This window comes from Entelurus aequoreus, linkage group LG06, assembly GCF_033978785.1.
Source record: "Entelurus aequoreus isolate RoL-2023_Sb linkage group LG06, RoL_Eaeq_v1.1, whole genome shotgun sequence".
Classification (NCBI taxonomy): Eukaryota; Metazoa; Chordata; class Actinopteri; order Syngnathiformes; family Syngnathidae; genus Entelurus; species Entelurus aequoreus.
Window position 1 is genome coordinate 56,373,605 of NC_084736.1, and position 24,784 is coordinate 56,398,388.

At 39.8% G+C, this 24,784-nt stretch overlaps 1 protein-coding gene across 3 annotated transcripts in view; it reads left to right on the top strand.

Annotated features, from left to right (window-relative positions):
• Nucleotides 1-12,029: 12,029 nt before the first annotated feature.
• The window catches only part of zfr (zinc finger RNA binding protein), a 42,829-nt gene continuing 30,074 nt past the window's right edge, over nucleotides 12,030-24,784 (top strand). For all 3 annotated transcript variants that reach the window (XM_062051031.1, XM_062051032.1, XM_062051033.1), the window contains exons 1-3: nucleotides 12,030-12,167; nucleotides 12,326-12,407; nucleotides 21,931-22,213. In XM_062051031.1, coding sequence (XP_061907015.1) covers nucleotides 12,131-12,167; nucleotides 12,326-12,407; nucleotides 21,931-22,213 — 402 coding nt within the window. In that variant the 5' untranslated portion in view covers nucleotides 12,030-12,130. The remainder of the gene's footprint in view (nucleotides 12,168-12,325; nucleotides 12,408-21,930; nucleotides 22,214-24,784) is intronic.

Genomic DNA, 24,784 nt, shown 5'->3' on the forward strand with positions numbered 1-24,784 from the left:
TAGTCCAGACCTGTCTCCCATTGAAAATGTGTGGCGCATTATGAAGCCTAAAATACCACAACGGAGACCCCCGGACTGTTGAACAACTTAAGCTGTACATCAAGCAAGAATGGGAAAGAATTCCACCTGAGAAGCTTAAAAAATGTGTCTCCTCAGTTCCCAAATAATAATAATAATAATAATACCTGGGATTTATATAGCGCTTTTCTAAGTACCCAAAGTCGCTTTACATGTTAAAAACCCATCATTCATTCACACCTGGTGGTGGTAAGCTACTTTCGTAGCCACAGCTGCCCTGGGGTAGACTGAGTGTTGTTAAAAGGAAAGGCCATGTAACACAGTGGTGAACATGCCCTTTCCCAACTACTTTGGCACATGTTGCAGCCATGAAATTCTAAGTTAATTATTATTTGCAAAAAAAAAAAAAAGTTTATGAGTTTGAACATCAAATATCTTGTCTTTGTAGCATATTCAATTGAATATGGGTTAAAAATGATTTGCAAATCATTGTATTCCGTTTATATTTACATCTAACACAATTTCCCAACTCATATGGAAACGGGGTTTGTATAATCAAAAGGTTCAGAGAATCTGGAGAAATCACTGCACGTAAGCAGCAAGGCTGAAAACCAACATTGAATGCCCGTGACTTTCGGTCCCTCAGGCGGTACTGCATCAAAATGTGACATCAGTGTGTAAAGGATATCACCACATCGTCTCAGGAACACTTCAGAAAACCACGGTCAGTAACTACAGTTGGTCACTACATCTGTAAGTGCAAGTTAGAACTCTACTATGCAAAGCGAAAGCCATTTATCAACAACACCCAGAAACGCTTCGCTCATCTAAGATGGACTGATGCAAATTGTAAAAGTGTTCTGTGGTCTGATGAGAAAAGGCCATGTAACACAATGGTAAAAATACCCCTCTGCCAACTTTTTTGCAATGTGTTGCTGCAATTAAATTCTAAGTTAATGATTATGTGCCAAAAAAAATTAGTTTCTCAGTTCGAACATTAAATATCTTGTCTTTGCAGTTTCCTCTTGTGTGTCAGTAGAAATGTTCACATTTCAGCCTACAAGAATTCCACTTCCATCCAACCATCCATTTTCTACCGCTTGTCCCTTTTGGGGTCACGGGGGGTGCTGGAGCCTATTTCAGCTGCATTCGGGCAGAAGGCGGGGTACACCCTGGACAAGTCGCTACCTCATCGCAGGGCCAACACAGATGGACAGACAACATTCACACTCACATTCACACACTTCCAACTAGAGAAAACATGTTGTAGATGTTCTTGATGTTTTAGCTGCACTTATGCTAACGTTAGCCCTGTTATGATGTCATCAGTGACTGTAAAATGTGCATCTTTTGTAGTACATAATGTAGTAATTTGTCTAACACACATGTGCACACACACTAACTAGTAGTGCAAGTACAAATAAAAAATAGCTACTAAATAAATCCAAAGTTAGGATAGGATCAACTTTATTTATCTAACAATGGGGAAATTATATGGTTGCAGTGAAGTAGAGTAGCAAAAGTTTGTAGGCGTATGTGCCATGACCGCTGACCTTACAACCCACGCCGCCTTTCATGTAAACACTTGCGTTTAAAGCAATGGAGCTCAACATTATGGGGGAAAATATTTTAATCAAATGCATGTTTAATCTGCAACTACACATGATTAATACAATATTTTTTGCAAATAAACCCATGTTAACTTTTTATTTTTGACAGCTGTAATAATACTGTATATAAACTTCATGTAGATCTAGGAGTTGATTGAAAATGCCATTATACTACTATTACTTGACAATAAAATTATTCATTCATCAATGTTTATGGTTGTCGTTTGCACATATGCACAATACAAACAGCTCTTATTATGATGGGGTATAATTAGTGTGACGTTTTGGGGCAGGTGTCTTTACAAGACCTGCATGTATTAATCTGTCCTGCACATATTTTTACTTTACATTGTATATTCTTTGTTCTCTTTCTCTGTGTGTGCAAATAATAAAACTAAATAAATAAAAAAGGAGTAATTCATGAAAGGTGATGGGTTAATATAACCCATCAATAATCAAATGTTACCAATATCACCTTATATAATTGGTATAAATACAAATATCTACACTGTAAAAAACAACGAATAGATTTCATGATAAAAACTGGCAGCTCAGTTGCTGGAATTATACAATATTGACAGTGTTGTTTGTGTTTACAGTGAATGACTGTAAATTGAATATTGGAACCATTATTTTTACGTAAAAATTCTGCCGACTGAACCGCCATTTTTATGTCAAATCTAGGGTCGTTGTTTTCACATGTGATTTATTACTGGAAATGGAAGAACGCCACCACTCTTAGTTATAGTCCAACATTTTGGCGGCTGATCTGCCAATTTCTTACCGTAAAAATCTACTGACTTATTTTCTCCTGATTCAACCACACACATTGATTGATTTATTTACTACATCCTTGATTTCAATTCAATCTTTAAACGCCCCTAATATTATTATGGATGATGGTGCCAATTATACTATGATGTATTACAGGAAATACACTATATTGCCAAAAATATTTGGCCACCCATCCAAATGATCAGAATCAGGTGTCCTAATCAGGCATGGAGACTGTTTCTACAAACATTTATGAAAGAATGGGCCGCTCTCAGCAGCTCAGTGATTTCCAGCATGGAACTGTCATAGGATGCCACCTGTGCAACAAATCTAGTCGTGAAATTTCCTCGCTCCTAAATATTCCAAAGTCAAATGTCAATCAATCAATGTTTATTTATATAGCCCTAAGTCACAAGTGTCTCAAAGGGCTGCACAAGCCACAACGACATCCTCGGTACAGAGCTCACATACGGGCAAGGAAAAACTCACCCCAGTGGGACGTCGATGTGAATGACTATGAGAAACCTTGGAGAGGACCGCATATGTGGGTAAACCCCCGCCCCCCCCCTCTAGGGGAGACCGAAAGCAATGGATGTCGAGTGGGTCTGACATAATATTGTGAAAGTCCAGTCCACAGTGGATCCAACATATCAGCGAAAGTCCAGTCCATAGTGGGGCCAGCAGGAAACCGTCCCGAGCGGAGACGGGTCAGCAGCGCAGAGATGTCCCCAACCGAAGCACAGGCTAGCTGTCCACCCCGGGTCCCGACTCTGGACAGCCAGCACTTCATCTATGGCCACCGGACCTGTGTAACTCCCCCTCCACAAGGGAGAGGGGAGCAGAGGAGAAAAGAAAAGAAACGGCAGATCAACTGGTCTAAAAAGGGGGTCTATTTAAAGGCTAGAGTATACAAATGAGTTTTAAGATGGGACTTAAATGCTTCTACTGAGGTAGCATCTCTAACTGTTACCGGGTGGGCATTCCATAGTATTGGAGCCCGAATAGAAAACGCTCTATAGCCCGCAGACTTTTTTTGGGCTCTGGGAATCACTAATAAGTACAATACAATCGACAAAATAGGCTGGAGCTAGACCGTGTAGTATTTTATACGTAAGTAGTAAAACCTTAAAGTCACATCTTAAGTGCACAAGAAGCCAGTGCAGGTGAGCCAGTATAGGCGTAATATGATCAAACTTTCTTGTTCTTGTCAAAAGTCTAGCAGCCGCATTTTGTACCAACTGTAATCTTTTAATGCTAGACATAGGGAGACCCGAAAATAATACGTTACAGTAATCGAGACGAGACGTAACGAACGCATGAGTAATGATCTCAGCGTCGCTAGTGGACAAGATGGAACGAATTTTAGCGATATTACGGAGATGAAAGAAGGCCGTTTTAGTAACACTCTTAATGTGTGACTCAAACGAGAGAGTTGGGTCGAAGATAATACCCAGATTCTTTACCGAGTCGCCTTGTGTAATTGCTTGGTTGTCAAATGTTAAGGTGGTATTATTAAATAGATGTCGGTGTCTAGCAGGACAGATAATCAGCATTTCCGTTTTCTTGGCGTTGAGTTGCAAAAAGTTAGCGGACATCCATTGTTTAATTTCATTAAGACACGCCTCCAGCTGACTACAATCGGCGTGTTGGTCAGCTTTAAGGGCATGTAGAGTTGGGTGTCATCAGCATAACAGTGAAAGCTAACACCGTATTTGCGTATGATGTCACCTAGCGGCAGCATGTAAATACTAAAGAGTGCAAGGCCAAGAACCGAACCCTGGGGAACTCCGCACGTTACCTTGACATAGTCCGAGGTCACATTGTTATGGGAGACACACTGCATCCTGTCAGTAAGATAAGAGTTAAACCAAGACAAGGCTAAGTCTGACATACCAACACGTGTTTTGATACGCTCTAATAAAATATTATGATCGACGGTATCGAAAGCGGCGCTAAGATCAAGAAGCAGCAACATAAATGATGCATCAGAATCCATCGTTAGCAATAGATCATTAGTCATTTTTGCGAGGGCTGTCTCCGTAGAGTGATTTGCCCTGAAACCGGATTGAAAAGGTTCACAGAGATTGTTAGTCACTAAGTGTTCTTTTAGCTGCTGTGCAACAATTTTTTCGAGAATTTTCGAAATAAGCGGAAGGTGGGAGACCGGTCGGTAGTTTACCATGAGGTCAGGATCGAGGTTAGGTCTTTTGAGCAGAGGATGAATAACCGCTTTTTTGAATGCTAGGGGAACAGTGCCGGAGGAAAGTGATAAGCTTATAATATTTAACACTGATGGACCTAACAATACAAACAGTTCCTTGATAAGTTTCCCAGGAAGTGGGTCAAGCAAACATGTTGTTTGTTTTATCCCACTTACACGCCGTAATAATTCCTCTAATGTTATTTAATCAAAAATAGAGAGACTAATTTGGAGGGCGGTATCCGTCGTATATACAGTCCAGTGACGTGCGGTGAGGTTCATGACTGGTGAGGCACGGAATTCATCACAGTCAGATTTACAAACATATGAACCCTAAAGAGTATCTTATTCACCATTTGATTGGCAGCAGTTAACGGGTTATGTTTAAAAGCTCATACCAGCATTCTTCCCTGCTTGGCACTCAGCATCAAGGGTTGGAATTGGGGGTTAAATCACCAAAAATTATTCCCAGGCACGGCGCCGGTGCTGCCCACTGCTCCCCTCACCTCCCAGGGGGTTAACAAGGGGATGGGTCAAATGCAGAGGACACATTTCACCACACCTAGTGTGTGTGTGACAATCATTGGTACTTTAACTTAACTTTAACTTTACACATTCAAATTGTAGCACACAAAAAAGCACATTTAATAAAAAAAACGTTATTATGGTCTTACCTTTACTTATAAGTGCGGGAACAGTGGTGTTTGTGTTGGAGGAGTTGTAAATGAATGAAATATGAAATCCGTGCTGCAGTCTGCAGGTGTACCTAATGTTGTGTCCCTGCGGTCGTTCGCAGCTCCTCCGGCGAGAGCATTGTTGTTTTTGCACTTTTTGGCTTCTTGTTAAGTGACTTTTTTTGGGTGGATTCGGTCTTGCACGTGGAGGGTTTGGGTGTGGGCTTTGGTTGGTGTGGCGCTCCCGTCGGGCGGTGCATTCTGCGGCGGAGTTGCTTGGCACCAGGAGGCGGGGTTATGAGGCGAGCCTCTCACAGTGCGTCTTCGCAGCAGTTTTATGATCGCTCAGCACAAGAAATACTTTACACACATACAGTTGTTGACAAAATACACTGTACATTATATACCTCAGCTAACTAAACTATGGAAATGTATAATATAATTCATATAGCAATACGGTCTCACTGCACAGCAGGCCAGCAGTCAGCCGAGTCATTGCGCACAATCCATGTTGAGGCACAACGCAGTGACGTGCCTCAACTGGCTGCTGATCACCGCACCGTCTCTTCTCAGTATTTGAACGGCAAATGTGAAAATAAAAATAAAAACAATCTAAAACTGGTGAAGTTAAATGGAAAATAACTTTAGTATAATCACTGGATACATATAACAATTTAATAAATGTATTTTTCTTTTTACATTTTTTTTCTTTCCATGATGGCAGGTGAGGCCGTGCCTCCCCTGCCTCTAGTGACTGCACGTCACTGATACAGTCGTATTTGTGTTAATATAACCCAGTTGTAGCTGGGATGCGTTGTCTTTAATCTCCTTTCTAATGAGTTAAATTTTCTTATTAAAGAAGTTCATAAAGTCATCTGCCGAGTGGGTGGAGCTACTGGGAGGAGTCCCTTGTTGGGTTAGCGATGCTACTGTACTAAACAAAAATTTAGGATCGTTTTTGTTGAGGCAGATGAGATTTGAGTAATATTTAGCTTTAGCTAAGGTAAGCACGTTTATAAGTTATTAAACTATCACTCCATGCTTGATGGAAAACCTCAAGTTTAGTCGTGCGCCATTTGCGTTCCAGCTTTCTACATGATAATTTATGAGCTCTAATTTCTTCTGTAAACCATGGGGTGCGCCTTTTAGGGGCCCTTTTTTGCTTTAGCGGTGCTATACTATAAATGGTTTCGCGCAGGGCATCGTCAAGTGTAAACTTCTTCTCACTCCTTTTCAAATATGTAAAAAAAGAAAAAGAAAGGCCAATGCTCATTTGTTTTTGTTTTTTATTCTCCATTGTTTTCATTTTGTTATAATGGCTGTTAAGGCTATAGCACTGTATTGGATCAGGTTTGCTCTTGTTTTTATGCATATTTGAAATAAAAATATATCAATCAATCAATCAATCAATCAAAGTTGTTAGTGAGGTTATCAATAGAGCCGACATAATTTGGGAATGGTGCCATAACCGAAGGCAGTAGGTCAGCAAGAGTCATTGTTGTGGCAGCATTAATGTTGCGGCCGCTATAGCAGTTATTATTATGTCGGCTTTATTCTAACAAATGGAAGAGTTTGGGAACAACAGCAACTCAGCCACCAAGTGGTAAGCCACGTAAACTGACAGAGAGGGGCCAGCAGATGCTGAAGCGCATAGTGCAAAGAGGTCGCCGACTTTCTGCACAGTCAGTTGCTACAGAGCTCCAAACTTCTTGTGACCTTCCAATTAGCCCACGTACAGTACACAGAGAACTTCATGCAATGGGTTTCCATGGCCGAGCAGCTGCATCTAAGCCATACATCACCAAGTCCAATGCAAAACGTGGGATGCAGTGGTGTAAAGCACGTCGCCACTGGACTCTAAAGCAGTGGAGACATGTTCTCTGGAGTGAAGAATCACGCTTTCCCATCTGGCAATCTGATGGACGAGTCTGGGTTTGGAGGTTGCCAGGAGAATGGTACATTTTGGACTGCATTGGGCCGAGTGTGAAATTTGGTGGAGGAGGAATTATGATGTGGGGTTGTTTTTCAGGGGTTGGGCTTGGCCACCTAGTTCCAGTGAAAGGAACTTTGAATGCTCCAGGATACCAAAACATTTTGGACAATTCCATGCTCCCAACCTTGTGGGAACAGTTTGGAGCGGGCCCCTTCCTCTTCCAACATGACTGTGCAACAGTGCACAAAGCAAGGTCATAAAGACATGGATGACAGAGTCTGGTGTGGATAAACTTGACTGGCCTGCACAGAGTCGTGACCTGAACCCGATAGAACACCTTTGGGATTAATTAGAACGGAGACTGAGAGCCAGGCCTTCTCGACCAACATCAGTGTGTGACCTCACCAATGCGCTTTTGGAAGAATGGTTGAAAATTCCTATAAACACACTCTACAACCTTGTGGACAGCCTTCCCAGAAGAGTTGAAGCTGTAATAGCTGCAAAAGGTGAACTGACATCATATTGAACCCTATGGGTTAGGAATGGGATGGCACTTCAAGTTCATATGTGAGTCAAGGCAGGTGGCCAAATACTTTTGGCAATATATTGTAATTGGTATAAATAAAAATATGTACACTGTAAAAAACAAATAGATTTTACGGTAAAAAAAACAAACAAACTGGCAGCTCAGTCACTCGAATTACACAACATTTAAAGTGTTTTTTGTTTTTCGAGTGTAAATTGAGTATTGGAACCATTATTTTTACGTTAAAATTCTGCCGACTGAACCGCCATTTTTATGTCAAATCTAGGGTCGTTGTTTTCACATGTGATTTATTACTGGGAATGGAAGAACGCCACTACTATTAGTTTTAGTCTAACATTTTTGCGACTGAGCCGCCAATTACTTAGCGTAAAAATCGACTGACTTTTTTTTTCTCCTGATTCAATGACACACATTATTGATGTATTTATTTACTACATCCTTGATTTCAATTCAGTCTTTAAACGCACCTAATATCATTATGGATGATGGTGCCAATTATAGTATAGGAAATATATCAATAAGTGGATGATTGTTACAATTTTGAAGATTCAACACCTGTTTTTTGTATGAAATCACAATCTTTTCATCTATATATATATATATATATATATATATATATATATATATATATATATATATATATATATATATATATATATATATATATATATATATAAAATTACTTATATATATATATATATATATATATATATGAATTTGTTATATATATATATATATATATATATATATATATATATATATATGTATGTGTGGGAAAAAAATCACAAGACTATTTCATCTCTACAGGCCTGTTTCATGAGGGTTTCCTCAATCGTCAGGAGATTTTAATGGAAGCATTCACATACCATGGTTTATATAGGGCACAGAGCGGGTGGGTACAGGCAGGCGTAGGGGCGTGGTGATTGGCTCATGTGTTACCTAGGAGGTGTTTCCTTCTGTGACGGCATGCTGATACAATTTCGCTGTGCTTGTTGAGGGATGACAAGTCTGGACTGTATATAATAAACAGTTTCTCTTTTAAGCATAGGTTGCATCTTTTATTACCACTGTTGTAAGGTGTGCTGGATGCAAGAATTTGCCATGTTATCGAATATTCAACATTATTGTCTTTGAGATTCCAAATGTGTTTACTGAGTTCTGTAGTGTTCTGCAAGGTTTTGCTTCTGAAAGAGGCTTTGTGATTGTTCCATCTGGTTTTGAATGCTCCCTCAGTTAATCCTACATATGTGTCGGATGTGTTAATGTCCTTGCGTGTTACCTTTGCTTGGTAAACGACTGATGGTTGTAAGCACCCCCCGTTGAGAGGGCAATCAGGTTTCTTGCGGCAGTTACAGCCTTTGTCGGTTTTGGAGTCGTTCTGCCTGGTGGTGGACGGCTCCTTTTCAATTGCTTTATTGTGGTTTGAAATAATTTGTCGTATGTTGTTCATGCAGCTGTAGCTCAATTTAATGTTGTTCTTGTTAAATACTTTTCTTAGGGTGTTGCCTTTGGGGAAGTGTTTGTCGATCAGGGTGAGGAATTTGTGGCCAATATTAGTTGAGACGTTTTTGCTGTATGGGGGGTTGTACCAGATAATGTTGTTTCGTTTTCTGCTCCTTTTTTGTTGGTTTCCTGGCGTGGGTTCGTAGGTGAGGGTGAAGTTGTATCCGCTTTCATCAAGTGCTTTTTGGTACGGGGGGTGGCTTTGTCGAATTCAGCTTTGCTAGATGACAGCATCGATAGTCTTTTATTAATACCGGTAGGTATTCTTTTCGTGGTGGTGGGTGGGTGATTGCTGTCATGGTGCACGTATTGGAGTGTTGTGTTGGGTTTCGACGATTGAGGAAACCCTCATGAAACAGGCCTGTAGAGATGAAATAGTCTTGTGATTTTTTCCCACACATACATATTACGCTCTACCACGGTATCGAGCACTATTTTTTTTTGTATTTTTTTTTTGGATAATCTAATTAAGACACATATATATATATATATATATATATATATATATATATATATATATATATATATATATATATATATATATATATATATATATATATATATATATAAATTTATTATATATATATATATATATATATATATGAATTTGTTGAAAGGACTAGTTGGTACAATCCCTGGGGACTCTGCATGGCAGGGGCGTCCTCCTCCCTGAGCCAGGCTTGCACCTGACCGCATACCTAAATGAGGCTAAGTGACACTGCTGGAGGCTTTTCCACCATTGGGACACATATTCAGTTGTGTGCCCCAGCGTCACGGGGTGTTTAGGCCCGGCTTACCACAAGACACCCTCTGCCGAGGAAGGGCCCACCCCAGGGTGATCAAATCCCTGGGTGTGTGCATCCCATTAGGTGTTAGCCTTAGCAGCCCAGCTGGTGTCACTCTCCTCAACCACAACCAATGGCTCGTCCTCTCTGCTGTGTTGGCCAACTCTTTAATGGCCTGTCTGTGAGCCTGCCCCCTGACTCCAACCTCCCTAAGGAGCTTTGCTGTTGTGCTTGCTACAAAGCCCCTACAGCCCACCTCCACTGGGCGCACCCTTACCCTCCAGCCTCTGTCCTCTGCCTCAAATGCAAGGTTGGAGTACCGCAGCTTCTTGCGTTCATACGCTTCTTCGATGGCATCCTCCCACGGAACTGTCAGTTCAATAATATAGACTGTATGGCAGGTTTCAGACCATAGGACGAGGTCTGGACGCAGGGTGGTCGTTGCGATCGCCGGGGGGAAAATGAGCCTCTGATCTAAGTCGACTCGCATCTGCCAGTCCCTGGCTGCATTCAATGGGCTTAGATCCGGATATATATATATATATATATATATAATTAATTTTATATATATATATATATATATATATATATATATATATATATATATATATATATATATATATATACACATTGATATATATATCTATTGATATATATATATATATACTGTATATACATATATATATATATATATATATATATATATATATATATATATATATATATATATTTATATATATCTACATATATTTATGTATATCTGTGTATATATATATATATGTATGTATATATATATATGAATATAGATATATATGAATATAGATATATTTATATATATCTATATATATTTATATATATATATATATTTATATATATATATGTATGTATATATATACATACACTACCGTTCAAAAGTTTGGGGTTGTCACGTGGGGGTCGCATATTTGTGCGGGATCGTTCCTCCAGTGCAACACGAACACTCCGGACAAAAACGTGAAGGTAAGAGACGGTTTAATTAATACAAATCATAGCCAAACAGAAAAACAAGCAAAAGAAAAGCGTGCCGAACGCAAGGGAAGCTAAGGCTAACACTAGCACAAGAGTCGGGAACAAGAATACAGAAAACGTGACTGATGCTTACCGCAAACAAGGAGAACAGGACGAGTGAACAAAAAGGCAGGTTTTAAATAGTGTCAGTGATGGCAAACAGGTGCGCGTCGGGAACACAAGTGGCAGGTGAAAATAATAAGTAACCATGGTGACGAAACAAACTCACAGGTGCACAAGTAATAACAAAAGGAGTCCAAAACTAAAAGAAAACACAAAAACATGATCCGGCCCACGGATCATGACAGTACCCCCTCCTCAAGGACATATACAAGATGTCCAAAAAAAAACAAACAAAAAAAAACAAGTAGGGTCAAAAGTCACGGGCGGGCGGAGGGAGGACTTGGAGGTGGGTCGCCAAGCCAAGTGTCCCCGAATCCATCGAGGCAAAGTCAAGTGGCGGCGGCGAGTGGAACGCCGCTGCAGCCGGCGAGGAGGGCGACCAGGGAATGGCCACATTCGTGGCTGACGGGGAGGTGGGCGCACTTGGCGAGGCGGATACATATATATATATATATATATATATATGTATATATGTATATATATATATATATATATATATATATACATACCAAAGACTATAAAAGTAGGACCCATTACCTCCCTGCTTGACACTCAGCATCAAGGGTTGGAATTTGGGGTTAAATCAACAAAAATGATTCCCGGGTGCGGCCATCGCTGCTGCTCACTGCTCCCCTCACCTCCCAGGTGTTGATCAAGGGTGATGGGTCAAATGCAGAGAATAATTTTGCCACACCTAGTGTGTGTGTGACAATCATTGGTACTTTAACTTTATATAAATATACATACAGTATCTATCTATACATTTATATATACATACATACAGTATCTATATGTGGGCGAGCTGGCTGACATATTGTAGGAATGATCCGCGCATGCGTAAATACGCCATTTCCGGATACGACATGTAATACAAATACGCTGACCTCCTCAATCGTCGGCAGAACATACGAAACCAATGATTCCTATATGCCCTGTTGTATCCTTCACCTATGGTGAGTGTCTCGAACGCATCGATATTTACAAATTCGACTTTCAGAGAAACATTGTCGAAATAACGGCTTACAGTTTTGTAGTTCCGTGTAGCTTGATGCTAGCAGTTAGCTTAGCTTAACGCTATTTGTGTGTGTGTGTGTGTGTGTGTCCTCCGCAGTGCCCGGCCGGCTTGGTGAGGATGCCAAAATGGCTACCGGCAATTACTTTGGCTTTACCCACGGTGCTGCCGCACAGTATAGGTAAGGCGGACTGCAGTGGGTTGTCTCGCACGCTGTGGAGGTGGTGGCGGACCGTGGTTTGGTACAATGGTGGAGCAGCGAAAAGCTTTGCACTGCCGTTATTGTTCAAGGGGGGGAGGGGAGAGATCCCTGCTGCATTATCACTGCGCGGTTGTCAACATAGTTTCCTTGTAATAATAATGTGTCTTCAGTAGGGCTGGGCGATATGGCCTTTTATTAATATCTCGATATTTTTAGGCCATGTCACGATACACGATATATATCTGGATATTTTGCCTTAGCCTTGAATGAACACTTGATGCATATAATCACAGCAGTATGATGATTCTATGTGTCTACATTAAAACATTCTTCTTCATACTGCATTAATATATGCTCATTTAAACTTTCATGCAGAGAGGGAAATCACAACTAAGTCAATTTACCAAAACTGTATTTATTAAACAGTTATTAAGCAGTTGCACAAACATTCATGTCATTTCCAAAACAGAAAGTGCAATATTGTCAGACATTTTAAAACAAGCTATGAGTGCACTTTTGTGCATGATGACACTAAGATGACATATCAAAACAACACTAAATTAAAGTGCACTTTTTGTACAGAACGCCACTACAATAGTTAAAAACAAATAAAGTGCACTTTTGTGCGTGATGTCACACAAGATATTTCAATAACTGTCAAATAAAAATGAGCCGCATAATAGGAAATCAAATAGTGTATGTCCTTCGCTATGTGGTAGGTTACTGCAGACATTATTTCCTTCTGTTGTTGACTATTTTTTTCATACGGTGTTGATCTGAAAATGGTTGCTTCGGCATTTTGTTGGTGTGGCACTGAACGGAGATGTTGACATGCAGAGTTTCAAGCACTCTTCATTCTCTAGCGGGTGACTTTTCAAATGATGCTACAAATTAGTAGAGCTGCTACTTTTTGTAGCAACGCTTTTGCCGCATACTTGACATATTACGGTTGTCTGTTCGACATATTTCCGCTTGAAGCCAAACCACCGCCAGAGGATGCACCCTGTGCTGTTTTTCTTGGGAATTAATTATTCCTTCATTTGTTGCCAGATTGACACCTTCTCTCTTGTATTACCACTCGCACCGTTAGCACCACAGCTTACGTTACCCATGCTGCTACCTCTCTGCTCTGCGAGGGCGTATGACGTTGCAACAGTATGTGACGTATGTAAGAAGGTGCGCTTGTTTTGTCTCTGTGAGAAGGAGAGACAAGAAAGAGTGAGAAACGCCTGCAGTGTAATGCCCGCAGATAAAAGCAACTGCATGAGAAATCCAAAACAGAACAGCCGACATATTGCATAACAACAGAGCGAAAAGTTAGAGAACTTGTACTGAAACAACGCAGCAATGAAAAACAATTGCAATAGCAGAATCAATGTCAGCGCACGACTTCTCGCTCCGTGCCGCCATTGTTGTTTGAATCAAACAGTTGCTTCGGCGCTACGTCACATCTATGAAATTCCGCCCGGCGATCCTGATTGGTTCATTACTTTTTGCTATCTTGAAGGGGTTTGCAATGCCCTCGAGCCCAGATCCTTGTGTGGAGCTCAGCGAACTACAAGGATCTGGCGAGAGTCACGTTAGTTTTTATGACCCTCTGAAGTGCATTTCTCTCTTCCGCTGTGCAGCTGGCATACCATACACACATGCAGTATGTCAACAAACTATTGAGCAGCGATAGAAAGACACAAGCAGTTTTTTGTGACAGGTGGTTCTTTCTAAGGAGTCTCAGAAAGTAAAGTCTCTGCTGTGCCTTTTTGATGGTCACTGAGGTGTTCGCACTCCACGACAGGTCTTCCTCGATCTGGATGCACAGGAACCAGAAGTTAGAGACCCTCTCCACATAGTGAAGTGAAGTGAAGTGAATTACATTTATATAGCGCTTTTTCTCAAGTGACTCAAAGCGCTTTACATAGTGAAACCCAATATCTAAGTTACATTTAAACCAGTGTGGGTGGCACTGGGAGCAGGTGGGTAAAGTGTCTTGCCCAAGGACACAACGGCAGTGACTAGGATGGCGGAAGCGGGGATCGAACCTGCAACCCTCAAGTTGCTGGCACGGCCGCTCTACCAACCGAGCTATACCGCCCGTATATAGTCCCTGTTAATCTATCGCGGTAATGCATGTTGATGACAATACCATTGATTCAGGCTGGGCGATATTGCTGAAAATAGAAGTGTTTTTATATTGGTCGATATCATCATTTTTTTAATATATTTGACGACCTATGGAAAATATGGATATTGAATGTAAACATTTTTAACTGAAATGTAACCTTCCTCTCAAGGCAGGAAGGAAATGTCAACACAACCACGGAAAACAATCAATGTAAACACAATTCTAAACTCCCATTGAACATTTAATAGCGTCTTAAAAATGAAGGTGCAAAAATGTTGAATATGTAAGAAATGCTTAATAAAGTGTAACAACATAGTGTGTAAATGTAAACATAGAATAACCTGAGAAAACCTATATTCTTTAGGTTTATTGCCAGAAAGTTACAGCAGTGCTCTAAAGGGTGAGCATGGCATGTGGAATTTGTGGACCCCAGACATTCACTATTTTGCGGAATTTTGCTATTCTTCTAGCCAAAGTACTACTTTGTTTAGATTTTTGTATAAAACAGCTAACATGGCCGCTCTCCAGGGCACCGTGGTTAGCTGGCGAGCAGGCCTAGTACAGCCGAGTGCATCCCACATTAACTGACTCTTTCACGTCCCACGTTGGCCCCGCTAATAGGCCTAGTGCAGCCTGCGCTAACTGGCGTGTCCATGCTGTCTTAATGTATCTTATTATTCTGTTCAAACAGCTGGACACCAACAGAAAAAGTCTTAAATCCAATTAATTTAATTTAAGGCCTGTACATCGGTTGGGGACGTCTCTGCGCTACTGACCTGTCTCTGCTCGGGATGGTCTCCTGCTGGCCCCACTATGGACTGGACTCACTGTTATGTGGATCCACTAGGGACTGTACTTAGAGGGGGGGTTACCCACACATGCGGTCCTCTCCAAGGTTTCTCATAGTCATTCACATCGACGTCCCTTGTGTGGGCTCTGTGCCGAGGATGTCGTTGTGGCTTGTGCAGCCCTTTGAGACTTTTGTGATTTAGGGCTATATAAATAAACATTGATTGATTGATTGATTGAAAATGTCTAAAATTCTCCTAAAATCTCATAAAATGTCCTAAATACAATTTTGAAAGGTATTTTTTTAAAAATCTATTGACGTTACTTTTATTTAAAACATGCATAAACTTTTTCGATTTTTGAGGACGCTATAACATAACACACAGCAGAACTAACAGTGCTGCCTGGTCAGAATTTATCGAACACCACCAGCTATTGCTGTGAGCGCGCAGCTGTGTGTTGACAGCTTAGTTAGCTTAGTAGCGAAGAAAACTTAACAGCCCACAGCAAAGCCAAATGACTTGCATAGTTCAACGATTTGTGTCTCCTGAACGATCAATTTAATGCATAGTTGAACCCGGTGGATGTAAACGTATAAAGTGTTTAGTACCCAGATGTGCAGCCATCGAGGAGGGAAGTGTTTGTAAACATGGCGGTGAATGGAATGATAATGTAACAGTCAAAAATAAGTCTGTGTCAAAAGATGCTGAAACGCCACAAACACTTGCACAACTGTACAAAGATAAACGTAACCCCCCAAAGGAGTGTTATGTGGGTTAAGTGGTGCCAATTGGCGAAGGAGATCAATATGAGATGTTTAGTAGTGAAATCATACTATTACATACAGTAAGCACACGCTCATTTATCTGTGCTAGTAGTGTACTCAGTAGTAAAACTATTAAAAAATACATAGTTCTCTTATATTATATATTTTATTTGTTCCGATAATTTCAGGTCAGCTTCTCATGCCTAATCTTTTCTCCAAGTTTATACAGCAACCGGCATAAAAAGCGATTGCCTGTTTAGTGTTTACACTCATCTTATTGTGCGGTGAGAAAAGCAATGGAGATTTGCCAATGTCATCTTGTCATGCCTAAATAAAAACTAATCCTTGTGTATTTTTTCAAAGTAACAAAAACAGGTAAAAATGTATCCATACACAGCAGATACAAAATAAGCTGAGCGCATTTGAATGTTATCCACATTGTTCACATCCAAAATTCTGTTTGAGAGCCTGAAAGGGACAAGCGGTAGAAAATGGATGGATGGATGGATGGCTTGCAAGCCATAATCGCCTTCTTTCTTTTTAGACAATCACTATCTGCACACACAGTTTTTCACAACTTTGTGCAGATACGGTAGTACTGTAGATGTTTTTATCGGTTTGCTCCATTCTGACAGCCGAAAAACCATTGCCAAAGTTAACCATTTAGCTTTAGCGGGGATGCTAACTGTCCCTTTCACAGACAATATATTGTTGAGCTTTCTTCTACCATTGCTGATGTTGATGTTACATGAAAACACTTGATATGAAGCACCTGCACCTTTTGCAAGAAAACACTTCTATGGCAAATCTGAAAATTGGCTGTTACGATGTTTGCTAATATTTTTTTCAATTAGTTTACACTCGAGAAGCTCCTGGTGTATTTAGTTAGTTTAACCATTTTGTTTTCCAATGTAACACAACAGGGAATTAAAGGCCTACTGAAACCCACTACTACCGACCACGCAGTCTGATAGTTTATATATCAATGATGAAATCTTAACATTGCAACACATGCCAATACGGCCAGGTTAACTTATAAAGTGCAATTTTAAATTTCCCGGGAAACTTCCGGCTGAAAACGTCTAGGTATGATGACGTTTGCGTGTGACGTCAAGGGTTGAAGCGGAAGTATTGGGACACCATTGTATCCCAATACAAACAGCTCTGTTTTCATCGCAAAATTCCACAGTATTCTGGACATCTGTGTTGGTGAATCTTTTGCAATTTGTTCAATTAACAATGGAGACTGCAAAGAAGAAAGCTGTAGGTGGGATCGGTGTATTAGCGGCTGGCTACAGCAACACAACCAGGAGGACTTTGAGTTGGATAGCAGACGCGCTACAGTGAGTACAGCTTTGGCTTCCAAACATTTGATCGCTTGCCCGTACGTGCGTGGCGCTATGTGCATGTCACGTACGTAACTTTGGGGAAATATATGTTTCTTGCCGACTCTGATGGTGGCCGGGGTGTCGTCGAAAGCTACAACGCCCTCCGCCGCGCCGCTGTCCTCACCTTGACTCCCTCCATCTCCGGGCCGCCGACTGCACCGATCATCGTGGTGAAGTCCTTCGTCGCGCCGTCGATCGCTGGAACGCAAGTGAGCACAGGTCGTGATGAGCAGATGAGAGCTGGCGTAGGTGGAGAGCTAATGTTTTTAGCATAGCTCTGTCGAGGTCCCGTAGCTAAGTTAGCTTCAATGGTGTCGTTAGCAACAGCATTGCTAGGCTTCGCCAGGCGGTACAGTTAACCGTGTGGTTACAGGTCCAGAGTTTGGTAGTATTGTTTATCTTCTGTCTATCCTTCCAGTCAGGGGCTTATTTCTTTTGTTTCTATCTGCATTTAAGCACGATGCTATCACGTTAGCTCCGTAGCTAAAGTGCTTCGCCGATGTATTGTCGTGGAGATAAAAGTCACTGTGAATGTCCATTTCGCGTTCTCGACTCTCATTTTCAAGAGGATATAGTATCCGAGGTGGTTTAAAATACAAATCCGTGATCCACAATAGAAAAAAGAGAGTGTGGAATCCAATGAGCCCTTGTACCTAAGTTACGGTCAGAGCGAAAAAAGATACGTCCTGCACTGCACTCTAATCCTTCACTCTCACGTTCCTCATCCACAAATCTTTCATCCTGGCTCAAATTAATGGGGTAATCGTCGCTTTCTCTGTCCGAATCGCTCTCGCTGTTGGTGTAAACAATGTGCAAATGTGAGGAGCCCTTCAACCTGTGACGTCACGCTACTTCTGGTACAGGCAAGGCTTTTTTATCAGCGACCAAAACTTTGTCGTCGATGTTCTCTACTACTACTACTTTCAGCTAAAATATGGCAATATCGCGAAATGATCAAGTATGACACATAGAATGGATCTGCTATCCCCGTTGAAATAATAAAATTTCATTTCAGTAGGCCTTTAATTTATATACTTAAAATTCATTCTGGACCTCTGATTTTACTTTGTCCTTGTATTTTTTGTCCGTATGGATGTGAAATGGTCTTAAATTATTTTATTGTATGACACATCGACATACAGGCTAACGGGCATATATTTCCCCCGTTAGCTTGTATGTCGATGTGTCATTGACCGGGCTAGCATGTTAAGCATTACACTAGGAGCTAAGCACCATCACACTAAGCATTTGTTGCAGGAGCATACTAGCTTTGTTAGACAAGGTCATAGAATGTATTGGACAATATAGTTTACATAATAAATGTCCATTTCCATTTATTACAAGTAATAAGAAAACGTAAATGCCTGATTTACCTATCAAGGAGGAAATTAGCAAGTTTGGCATCAGATTAAAACATCTTCAATGAGTCTCCATCTTTCAAAGGCATCCCGATACAAATCCTGGGTTTGTTCCTGGCTTTGTCATGAGTAAATTGACAATCGTAACGAGGCCTTTTAGATTCACTGAGGTTGGGCATGTTTAGTAACTTTACCAGTGGCAGTAGCTAGACGAAGATGGCGCTGCGTAACTGGCAACCTGGATGCGACACACTCACAGACTTTCTAATTGATCAAACGGTGGAGGGCGGAACATTGAAATGAAAACTATAACAAGATTTCAGGGCTGTTAATCTAATTTTGAAATGAGCATATTCCGGCTGAACTACTGTTATCAGTCATAGAGGTACTGGAAAACAACATGAGTATATGATAATAAATCATGAATATATTGCTGTTGACCGGCAGATATTATGTCTCATGATTTTAATCAGAAATTAAAATACTAATCCTGCTAACTTGTACACAATCTACACACTATAAAGTATAATCATGATTTTATTAAGATTACATGTAATAAAAAAGCTTCATGCTATAATTGAACAAACAAACTTGTAGCAGATACCATAAATGCAGACTTGCATCCATGAATTTACCTTGTAATTCACTAGTTCAACAACATATTTGACTTTTTACTATATTTGTTATCAAATATAGCCATATTATTTAATCTATTCATGAAATGCCTTTATAGTAATGGAGTGAAAAGATTTTCTCAAACCAAACACTGAACTAATGAAATAAACTTTGTATGTTGTACATTTTGGAATGACTTTTTATTGATATGGTGAAGATATTTACCCAACAAAAACAATGGACATGTGAAATGAACTATGGATGCTGTTGTACATTCTTGGAATGGCTAATAATATGGTGAAGATATTTTCTTAACAAATACAATGAACTAATGATGATGTGGTACAGTCATGAAAAAGAGGTGTGGTTTTTAGTTTATAGCATCTCCTTAATAAAAACTATTGGTAAGTTTCCTTGCATTTTTACAGAATTTCTATGTAGGAAAGACCTTCCAGAGCACCTGGTCAAATCTCTTCAACTCCAGGGGGCGGCCCTCTGAACCCCCAAAAGGGCCCTCTTGAACCCGGCTGATATTTTCAATTCCTCAGTTTTTTTTCCTTTACCTCAATAGGATACCTGCTTATTACCGGTTTTGGTGGGTACAATCGGCATGCATATTTTCCTGACCACGGTCTGTTTGAAAAAATAAAAACAACTGCCACCGAAAATAGAAACAACTGCTACCAAACGAGTTTCCACACGGACATATTAAGTAGCGTAACGTACGTTGTGTAAACAATGCACACGGAGGCACAACACACAGCATGCTAGCAGCTAACGGACTACGATAGACTGACCATACGTCCTATTTTCACCGGACAGGTCCACTTTTGCGGAGCTGTCAGGGCGGAGTTTCTTAAATGCCTCAAATGTCCGGCATTTTGAGTTAGGGTTGCATGTATTTTCAATGTACGTTCAGGGTTAAGAAGGGGTTAAAAACAAAACAAATTGTGCGCGCAGCAGCATTCGTGAGAGAGGGACAGAGAGAGCGAGAGAGTTATGATAAACGCGCATGCATCACCAGGCTATGCTTTTTATCCATAGATTTATCAGATTTAATTTTTTATTATCAATAGCAGTGGTGTCAAAAGTGTGCCATTTGCGGCCCACAGCTAATGTTTTAAAGGCCCACGGCACATTCTAAAAATACTATTAAAATAAACATAACCAAAGTGAAATAAAAAAGCTTGAAGGTTAAATGTAATTTAGAAAAAGTTGCAATGTTGACTAATAAAACAAAGCTGTTTTTTTTTTCTTTCAAACTGTCATTGCTCAAAGCATAATATTGAATCAAAATCAGTATTATTATGAATTATTGACATCTCCAAGGTTCTGATTACTTCACATCAAATATTCCACTAAGAAAAATATTTTTGGTGGAAGATTTTGCAAATTTGGTAAATGAATAACCCAAAAATTTATATTTTGTTGTTTTCTTACTATACCGAAAATGAACCGAACCGTGACCTCTAAACCGAGGTACGTACCGAACCGAAATTTTTGTGTACCGTTACACCCCTAATATATATATATATCTATCATAATCATGAATCATAATCTAATCGTGAGGTGCCCAGAGATGATATAAATACAGTGTATATATATATATATATATATATATATATATGTATATGTATATATATATATATATATATATATATATATATATATATATATATATATATATATGTATATGTATATATATATATATATATATATATATATATATATATATGTATATATATATATATATATATATATATATATATATATATATATATATATATATATATATATGTGTACAGTATCTGTATATGGGTTATTTCCCCACCTCTGCTTATTTGTATTTGAATTTATTAAATATTTGGGTAGAATGTTATTAAATAAAACCTGTTTTCTTTGAAGTAATATAGAAATTAATCACAGTTTGTCTATTTTAATGAAGAATGTAGTTAATCATAGAACTAGCACCCAATGTTATCAAAAAGTATGGATTTTGAATCGAGAATCGTTTTGAATTGAGAATTGATTCTGAATTGAATCATCACCCCCCAGGAATCGAATCGAATAATGCCATTCCCAAAGATTTACAGCCCTATTGTGTTACCTCATGGGTTGTTGGCGTGTCACTCCCACTGATCAGTGATCAATACTGTCCTTGCTCAGTTACCAGAGAGCAAGTGCCTTTGCTCATACAACCAACCTCGCTTTGCAACTTCCAGTTACTTCCGACAAAGAAGGATTTTTTTTTATTGATATCAATTACAATATATTACCGGTAATATTGTTTTATTGCCCTGCCCTAATCTTTGTTTTCTTCTGGGCTCCACTTAGAACAATGCATTGACTCCAATCACCACCTGTGGGACTCACTACATTGAAAACCTATCAACATCACTGCACAATTAAAACTTTAGTTTTCTTACCTACACACTAACAAGAGCCCCTCTGATCTTTTTCCTTCCAGTCAGCAGCCGACTGCCGGTGTAGCATACACCCATCCCACCACAGTGGCCAGTTATACGGTCCATCAAGCACCTGTGGCAGCTCACACTGTGGCAGCAGCGTATGCTCCTACAGCAGCCACCGTTGCAGTCGCCAGGCCAGCACCCGTTGCTGTGGCTGCCGCTGCTACTGCTGCAGCGTACGGTGGCTACCAGCCTGCTCATGCTGCTGCTGACTACGGCTATACTCAGCGGCAGCCTGAAGTCCCTCCACCGCCTCCGCCTGTCACCTCACAGACCTACCAGGTACATAACTTCATTTCTGTGTTGCGGGCAGTGGTAACTAAATATCACATGTACTGGAGAAATCACATGCTTTTGGAAGGGGTATAACTTAGAATCAGGTGTTCAAATATTCAAATAAAAAGTATTACGTTTACATGAAATGACCTCCACGTAGGCCTGTGCCGATAGTCAGCAAGTCAATTAATCAAAGAATAATTGAAAATGAACTCAGAAACTCTGCCTTGTATTTGTATTCTTCGTCTTTCGCTTTCAAACAGGAAGGAAGAAGGTTTACTCTACATCGCCTTCAATAGCACAATAAAATGAACAGAGTGAACCTTCTTGTCAGTTATCCACAATCTTTGTCTGGGTGGGCAAAGGCGGGACAGCTAGCTTACACACACAGAAGCATGCGTTTTGAAATTTCTCCTACTCAATGAAGAAATGTCCAGAGAAAGCTAAAGTTTTAAGTATTCATTTGAGGCCTCTTATTTACCAATTAGCTAATCTATGCTGCTAACAAAAAAGAAAAGAGTGGAAGAGAGACAAAGAAAACTTCTAGATCTTTATATAAGGTGAGACCTCGATTTATGAACTTAACTGTTCCATGAACAAGGTTTGTAAATCTAAAAGTGTGTGTAGTGGCGCAAGTTTCACCATATGAAACAAATTACATATGAAAAATGGCATCCAGCCTCAACAAAAGTCCATATTTTTGTAATGGTTTCTACATTTTGAACACAATATACAGATCTACACAGTACTATTTATGGAGGTGATGAATCAGCTGTCTCTGCATTGACAAGCTCTAACACCACCAACAAGATGCTACTCTGCCAACACACGCGCACACACACAGAAGTCCCTGTGGTGCCTTTACAAACAATCAGAAATCACAAAAATCTTTAACAACCATATTGCTTTAATAATAAACATTTACCGGTAAATAAGTAAAATCCACCTACAGTACATTATGAGCAAATGTCCTCGTAAGCTGCTCCTCACTAGAGAAAGCAAAGCAAGCAAACGGAGAGAGAAGGGAAGGAGCAAGGTTAATGTGTGTGCAAACGCAGCTGAACGAGAGGTAGTGTTCTCCTCTTCTGTGAAATAAGTCCACTTTTGCATCAAAGTCTGTTCTCCTAATCTCATCAAAATTAAATCCTCGCTGTGGTACGAAGCCAGCTTTCTCAATCCATTCAATACGAGCAAGCATAAAATGGCTTTCAGCCGGACACAAAATGAATGAATGAAGCGTTCGTACGCAGTGACTTGGTTCGCACACAGAGGCATATTTGGTGCGATTTAAAGGTTTGTAAATCAAAAAGTTCGCAAATAGAGGGGTTTGTAAATGGAGCTTCCACTCTATCTGCCTTGGGAATGAGAAGAGAGAGAAAGAGGGGTTGGGGCGAAGTGGCCCGTTTTTAGGAGAGAGGATGAACGAAAGATTGTGATATTAGCAAAAACAATATTTTGGTCAAACTTTTGGAAAGGCAGCAATACCACATCAGTCACAAGAGAGACCCATTTGGAGAGTAACCTTTTACCAAAAGACAAATACAATATAAATTGGTGATCTTCGCCATCGCAACTCATCTTGGGATGTGTAGGAAGTATGTAAGAGGAACCAAGCAGAGAGATCCCTACAGGGCACAAGGAATGTAGCAAAGGGACATATGGTTACTTAGACTAAAATTACTAAAATTATTTTTCCACAAAATATTACTAAAATATAAATTTTCCTACAACACACGGACAGAGAGCCTTGCTAATGGCAACTTGCTAGTGAGAAGCACTGCAAAGTAACAATAATTAGGAGGGAAAAAGATGATTGTAGTGTGGGAGTATTATAGAGATGTGCATGTCAACATGGACCAACGAGCAAGTATGCCGCATTGGTTGAAAGGGATGGCAACAAAAAAAAAACACCAGACCAGTTTTTCCAACTATGATTAAAAAATGCACTTCAAGATGTTCAATGTTTATTGAAGTGCATTTTTTGCTAAGAAAGAGAATCAAATGAGTTTTTATTGTTTGTTTACCTATTTCAAGGCGCTAACTACAATGTGTTGAATAATTTAGGAGTGATTTCCAGCTTGTATTTTTTTAAACTACCTTGGTTCCAACTTGTTGGTGCAGAGACAGAAAATAAATATAAGACACACTTGCTGTTGATTGTAACAGTTATATACAAATGTTGTGACTTCTATGCGTGTATAAATATCAAATTGTAGAATAACAGCACCCTCTAGCGGTTAAACACGCCAACTTCAAGTCTGTAACAGCTAAGCAATCGCAGCATCTTTTAGTGAGGGTGATCATACGAACAGACTAAACAGAATACATGAGGTTGATTGTCTCACTGAAAAAAAGGGTTAGTTTAGCATTTGATCAATTTTGTCAACTAACCACATAAACCACATTTGACTAATTTACATGTTACATTTCAACCTCAACATGGATGTGTCATACAATTCAACTAATGATTCAATTCAGTTCAAATGATATCTGTCACTTATCCACTGTAGATTATAAAAATAAACATAATACTTGTGTATTCTAGTGTCTTATGGCAGAGTGTTGCATGTAAATGTG